The sequence below is a fragment of the Indicator indicator genome, chromosome 7, assembly GCF_027791375.1.
Source record: "Indicator indicator isolate 239-I01 chromosome 7, UM_Iind_1.1, whole genome shotgun sequence".
Classification (NCBI taxonomy): Eukaryota; Metazoa; Chordata; class Aves; order Piciformes; family Indicatoridae; genus Indicator; species Indicator indicator.
In genome coordinates, this window is record NC_072016.1 from 16,354,818 (window position 1) to 16,362,270 (window position 7,453).

General features: G+C 42.7%; 1 protein-coding gene across 1 annotated transcript; it reads left to right on the plus strand.

Moving 5' to 3' along the window:
• Positions 1 to 510: 510 nt before the first annotated feature.
• On the plus strand, positions 511 to 5,377 carry LOC128968276 (bone morphogenetic protein 7-like). Its single transcript, XM_054382689.1, has 5 exons — positions 511 to 799; positions 1,049 to 1,188; positions 1,881 to 1,997; positions 3,183 to 3,384; positions 4,944 to 5,377. Exons 1-5 carry the CDS (start codon positions 511 to 513, stop codon positions 5,375 to 5,377), a joined length of 1,182 nt encoding a protein of 393 aa, XP_054238664.1.
• Positions 5,378 to 7,453: the final 2,076 nt, after the last annotated feature.

Here is a 7,453-nt window from a genome sequence, read left to right on the forward strand (position 1 = left end):
CAGGGCTGGAGTTAGAGGCTTGTGAAACCGCATAACCGCATGCTCTGTTCTACAGCATTCTGGTACCTGGGTCCACACCGGGGGAAATTCCTGTAGTGACAGGAAACACCACCTGGGATCAGCAAGGTTGGATTATTTATTTATTCATTTAAATAGTAAATTTAACAAATAACATTTTCACAGGTGCGGTTTTCTTTCAATACACTTGGCTTCCCATGAAACCAAAGGCCGTTCCCCCGGGCCCCGGCCGGCGGCCCTCTGATGTCAACTAGCGAGCGGGGATGCTGCATTGAAACTTTTAAGGGGCCTTAATGGCCCGGGCGAGGCGCGGCCGCCTACACCCGGGGGCAGCGGCCGTCCGCGCTGAGCACCCTGCAGTCGCTTCTCCACCTGCAGCACTGGCGGGCCGGGGCCCGCGGAAGGGCCGCTGTCCCCTCACCCCGCTACTGTCACGGCCGCGAAGCGGCGCGGGGCACTCGAGGTGATCTTCCTAAGCCAGCATCGTCGCCCATGGAAGCCCGCCGGCTCTGGTTCTGGCTGGGTCTGGCCAGGCTACTGAGCCTGCCGGCGGCGAGCAGCCTGCCCCTACTCTCTGGCCCTCGAGACGAGGTCCTGGCGGCAGCCTTGCAACGATTGCGGGAGGTCTTCGACGTCGAGGAGCTGCCGCCCGACTTCCTGCCCCACAAGAAGCCGCCCCAGTTCATGGTGGATCTCTTCAACAAGGTCGCCTATGCCAACGGCATCACCCGCGCCCCAGGGCTGCTGGAGGGGGACGTAGTGCGCAGCTTCGAGGACCGAGGTGGGCTAGGGCCAGGGGCGGTAGCCTTGCTGGGGCTACGGGGCGGTGGAAGCCGAGTCGAGAGGTGAATTCGCAGCAGCAGCGCAGCGGCGGCATTTCCCGAGCCGCAGAGCAGCTGCGGCAGCCCTTTCACCTCCGGCACCGCGTTCCCACCGGCAAATTTGAGCAAACCCGACCGCTATGGAAACCCCGGGTGTACAGCTCATTTTTCGAGTTGTTGTCTTGTTCCTAAAGACGCCTCTTTTCCAGTTCACGTGGACCAGTACCACTTCTACTTCGATATCAGTGCGATGGAGAAGGGTGAACAGATGCTGAAAGCTGAGTTCAGGGTCTTCAAGCTGAAGAGGTCACATGTGTCTAGCAGCTCTGATGTGAAACACTTTTGCAGAGTAAGTGGGGAAATAGTCTATCAGTTAAACACTACTTGTGCTTTCGTTATTAATAGTGAAAATGAGGAGTAGAACCACTTACACATAAACCTGGTTTATTTGGGGGTTTATTTGATTGTTCTCGCGTTTTCTTTGCCTCCAGTATGCGAAGAAGTAGACGCAAGGCATTGGCTGTATGCTGGCCGTTGTGCATTATGGCAGTGAGGTCTCCCTAAAGATACCTCTGTCAGGCCTATCTCATACCATGATTTTCCGGGGTTTGAAATGCTTTGAAATACGAATCGAAATTCATCTGCTTGACCCACCCCAAAAAAAAAAAATAGTAACGGCAGTTGTGGAAACGTGAGGATTCTGACGTTGAGTGTATCAGTTCTTTTGGCACAAGGAAGGATTGAACTTTCTGTAAACATGAAGACAAAGATGTGGAACAACAGAAGACTTTCATGGCATTATGTTACAACTAGATGTTTTTCTATAGTATCCTGCCTTTGAAGGCATGTAGATGTATGTAGTGGTACTTTTTTTTCTGTGAAGCTGTCCAAAAATTAATGTTTGCCTGGATTAGAATGATAATACAGTTTTACGCTACGATGTGGCAGAAATGTACATAGTCTTCATATGGCTTTTTTTTTTTTTTCTGGAAGAAAATTTTATTTAATTTCTTACTGTTTTGTTGTGTTGCTCTCATCAAGGTGGAAGTGTATGAGGTCTTGGAGCGTGGAAGTAAGCCACAAAGGAAGCATCTCATTGCATCAAGATTATTGTCCTTGTACACAGAAGGCTGGGAAGTATTCAATGTCACACAGACAGTAAGCAGAGAATTCTGATGTTAGTTGTGAATCTCGTAAGATGACAGCTCATAACTTCAGCAGTGACCTTATGCTGGGTTTTGTGGTCAGTTCAAACTTGAAGGACAGCAGAGGTAAAAGCTTTCTCTCTGCACTTAAAGGTACACCTGGTGCTGCCTGAATTAAAGGAAAGCATCTCTATGCTGCTAGCAGCACAGGCATGATGAGAATCGAGTAATCCAAACCTAGTGGTCAGAGGGGACATCAGGCCAAGTATGTCACTGTCATTAAAACGTGTTAGTCCGTTAGGCTGCTAAGGGAGATGATATTGATTGTCTGCTAGGTTTTCATTTCTCCTTTTTATTCTAGTGATATTACTATAGAGCAGGTGTGCAGTGTGCTTTGACATTGTGTTTCTGGAATTTGTCATGGTCAGATTGTTTTTTAACTTCCTTTATAAGCTTTTTTCTTTGTTAGTTTCTAGATTTGTTTTGAAGATGTCCTTAAACTAGTAACAGTATATGAATGCTTTTCCATAGCAAAAAAGACAAATGTGGTTTAAAACAGTTTCTTGGGTTTAAATCTGTACTCTCAGACAGTGTTTGTCTTTGCCTAAGATTTATGATCCGTCTGAGCAGCTTGGTTGGTTGGTTGAGCCACCTCTTAAGTCAGGATATCTCTACTTGAGAATGGCCTAGCCTTATCTATTGGTCTGCAACTGTAAAAAGTAGATAAAGTAAATTTGCTTGATTGTGAGTTAATCTCTTGAAATGCTATGTTTGGTAGATTTTAATGAGTTCTAATGGTATGGAAAGTCTGGGGAGTTCATATTATTGTAGGATGGCTATGAAAAATAAATTACTGGCTCAAGTCAGGGTTTATTTGAATGTTAATTTTAACTTTTAGAATCATCTATTCCTAGTAAATTCTCTGAAATTAATTATCTTCCTGTAAATGTATCTTTGGGGCATGCATATGGTATTTTTAAAATGTTGATTTACTGTTTTAAATATTAAACTCAATTGAGCCTCAGCTATCAGAGCATAAGAACATATATTAACACAGCTACCTCTTCTGTGTTGATATATGTTCTTATGCTCTCGCAGCTTCCTGCCTGCTCTCTTTTCCAAATAGAAACATTGCTTAATCGTAATGCTGTGATAAGAATATCAAGACAGCAGTTTTTCATTTCCCTGTCATTACCAGGTTTCCAAGTGGGTTGGAAACAGCAGCTCCAATTATGGCTTTTTGATCACTACAACACATGTATTCGACAACAGAATTGAGCACAACCTGATTAAGTTTGCTAAGAGCCAGGGTGCTTTGCAGGAGAGTAGAAATGCTCTCCTTGTCCTCTTCACCAACAGTAACAAACGGAGGTCTTCCAGCTTTGAAATCTCTTCCACAAGTAAGTTCACATGAGAGCAGTAACTGTGCTTTAGAATATGAACTCCCTGTTCGTCTTCTGTTACCTTCCTCTGCTTTGTGTGTATCTAATGTAAAGTATTTACTCGCATTGTTGAACAGGTTTGAAATTCAGCTTTGTCACTGATCAGAGCTTGGTTTGATAGTTCTTCCTAGGAGGTGACACAGCACCTTAAGTTGCCTCTTTCTTCAGAAAAATTATGTTTACAGGAAATATATTCATGGAGCCTAGGGGCAATCTGGTTTGTTTTTTTTTTTTTTGTAAAGGGTTGAGAGTTCTTTATTTCAATTCACTATTTATATTATTTTTGTGGTGGTGAAGTTTTCATGAAAATTGTAGATAAGGTTTAGGCTAAAAAAAACTTCAGTCACATGGAAAAACTTGTGAAAGTGCTTGCAAAACACAGTAAGTAGAGTTACTAAGTGTAGTTTTCAAGAATGGAAGAGGTTGTTAAATGAGAAGATTAAACCTCTCTGTCCTTGGATTGGTTTTTAAGCACCTATTTAACTTCAGTGACTAATTAGCATTGTGACTAAAGGCTGCTTTCATCACAGACAACGCCCAGACCCCTTAAATTGCAAAACACACTGTTTTCACCTCTCTTACTGGTTTTAGAGTAAAAGCAACTGAGGCTGGATTTTAGAACCTGATAAATATAAACAGCAAAAGCTGGCATGAGGGGCAAAAATTATTTTGGATTTGCATGTTAGAAAGAAATATTAAATCAATATTAAGAACTGGGTGATGGAAATTATTAAAAAAAGGCTTGCCTGTTTATTTTTGGTTTTGAAATAAAAATTTATATAATGAAATACTAAATACCAATTTAATGAGCATCAAGCTCTGTGTGACAAGACTGAGAAACTGATACCCATTCTCAATGAAGAAAGTCCCTAGACCTGCCTGCTGTTTGTGTTCAGTGATTGTTCTTCCACCAGCCTATGTATCAGCGGTTTTCAGCCTCTGTTCAAGGATCCTGTGGTCTCAGTGGATGTTTATCAAGGCTTCTCAGAAGATACTTTATAAAAGCAGGCCTATCGTCAGTAAGCCTTGCTCTGGCAGGGTTCCATAAATCTGGTAGAATTTTTTCATATCCAAAAGTTTTAAAATATTTTTACAAATATTACTTTACAGGAGCACACTCTGCTTTGTAAGTGTATTTCTGAGAGGAAAATACTGGAGAGAGAAAGAGACTCTGATCTCCACTCTATGTTAGCGCTGCTCAGTGTGACCTGTGTTGTAAGAGTGGCCATATAAATCATTCTGGTCAGATTCAGCCTTGAAAAGGGCCTGTGAACAGAATGTGTTCAGTATCAGTGAACTATTTCAGGCCATAAAGTAAAACACAGGATTTAGCATGTTTTAAAACGTGGCTGAAATGGCAAGTGAATACACACCCTTTCTGGCACTTTAACAGTTTCAGTGGCATTTTAAAATCTACTCTGAAGACATGGGTTGTAGATTTATGGAATAGTCTTTCAGACAGAATACTCAAGACATTAATTTCTTTTGAGAAATACTAACATGCAACTTTCTTTCAGAACTAGAGATGAACCCTGCCAAAAATGGTGCCGAAACTCAGATCATCAGAAGCAGCAATGCAAGCATGAGCAGGAGACCTCGAGCTGCTGCAGTCCCTTCTGCCAAAAGCCAGGTAACAGCATGCCATCGAAGGGAACTCTATGTTGACTTCCGTGCTATTGGCTGGTCAGGATGGATTATTCACCCCAGTGGATACAATGCATTTTATTGCAGAGGATCCTGTCTTTTCCCCTTGGGAGAAAATCTCAATGCAACAAACCATGCTACAGTACAATCTATAGTCCATACGCTTAAACTGTCCCAAGACGTCAGCACTCCCTGCTGTGTGCCAGATGAACTGAAGTCTCTCAATCTTCTCTACTTTGATGACAAAGAGAATGTGGTCCTTAAAAATTATAAAGACATGGTGGCAACAAGATGTGGTTGTCATTAGCAAGACCTGCTTTTGTCTATATTTGGCATGCACTTGGATTCAATTCCCCATTCACCACTGAAGGTAAAAAGGGAGATGGCCTTTCAGTTTACAGGGCAGAGGAGACAGAAAAATCAGCTGTGCTTCACATCCTTCTGTCCTCACCATGGCTATGTGGAACAGTGTTCAAGGCTGGCTTTCAGAGAATTGTGAACTTCTTGAGGATATGCTGCCTGCATGGAGAGCTGTTTGACTACCTGTACAGCAGAAGAAACCATTAAAAACAGGAACACTGAGTGTTCACATTAAGGTATAATTTTGTATATTGAGGCTCAGAATTTCCAATATTTAACATGCATAGTAATCCTGCCTCAATCCAGGACTTGGTACAGGTCTCTTAGTAACACAACCTTACTTAGTTTTGACTGCATGATCCAATGGGGATGTACACTCCTACCTTTCAGGATACGAGTTTGCCTAGAGCTAATTGCAGAGGCTTCTGCCACCTGCAGCTCATATATTACCCAGGAGTACTCTTCCCCCATTTTTTTTATGCAGCTCTACCAAATGCAGAGACCTCTTTTTAAGTCTCCCTCAGACTTGCTAACCAATCCGAGGGAATGCATAGGTCAGTATTTGGGAATTAACAAACTCGACTTCCAGCTCAGGGCCTCACCTCTGTATGACGAGGAGTCATCTACTCCCCCTTGTTAAAAAAAAAAATCAGTCTCTTCCACCATGGTGTGCTGTGGCTGTTAGGCTGTGTGGCAGCAGATACTGCCTTTGTGTATCTATACAGTAGCGGTACAATGGGATCCTAAGCTTAGGTCAGAATCCCCAAAATTTAGCAAGAAGAGCTTTGGAGGTCCATCAGAACATACTGTATGCTGGCCTGGTCCTGTGTCTGAGGCAGATTTCATGGAAGGTACTCACTGATTCCCTTCCATTCTTCCTTGAAGAATAGGGTATGGAGTTGGAAAGGGCACCCTGAGGTCTTGCAGTCTTGTTACAATCTAATGCAAGTAACCAGCCTGTTGCATTTCCTCATTGAGTTATAACTTGAGCCCGGTAAGGTTTTTCTCCTATAATCCTCGAGAGAGGCTGACTTCTCACAGAACATGACATCTCCTGTGGGTAGAAACTTCATGGAGAATTTTTTTACTCCAATGAGATTAAACCTAAAAAAAAAGAAAATTACTTATGTAAATACTTTTCTTTCTATAAATACTGCTGTCTGTAATAAATTTATTTTATTTAAAACACAAACTGCTGGAGTATATTAAATTAATCTGTAATATAAAAAGTTAATTTTCAAACAAATGTAGTATTAGCCTGTGGGTTTTGTATTTGAACCTATTTTCCCTAGGGAAATACTTTTCGAGAAGAGAATGTGCCTAGTGACTTCAGTGGATACTGTATCGAGTTCCCTGACTCCATAGGAATAGGGTGGATAAGTAAAACAGATGTGTTCCCTTCAGGGAGGATCCAGTGATTATTTGTGAAGTGAAGCATGCATTGATTCATTCTTCTGACTCTCACTTGAGTTGAGAGCCCTTCAAGTTGTTTATGTGGTGCTTGTAGCAAAGCCTACCTTCTGGAGGTCTTGTTCTTAACATACCTGAGAGTTTTCATTTTCTTGGTGTGTAAGGCCTTGTTTTCATGTATGTTGTACTATCGTGGGATGCCTTTATTAAACTTACATTGAGTTAGGAAGCCAGACAAAGGAAATGCTGTTACTCCTCCATAGGTAGACTGTGTGGATGAGGAAACAGTACCTATGGCTGTAAGCCAGGCACATACTTTGTGCTCTGATAGTGTGGCAGTTTAGCTGCAGCATGGGATGGGTGGAGCAGAGAAGCCTGAGCACAAGAAGGATTTGGAAGGATGGCATGCATGGGTCTGTGTGCAGGGAAGGGGTTGCTCCTGCCTAGTTGTTTCTCTTGAAGGTTGCAGTGGTTGCTTTAGATATCAGCAGAGCTGTTACAATCCAATGTCAGAAAAGCTTCAAGGTCAGGTCTTGCTTTTGGAAGTAGTAGTTAAAGGGCTTGGTGCTTAGTCCAGGCTGGAACCAGCAGTGGAGTATTCAGGAAGCTCCTT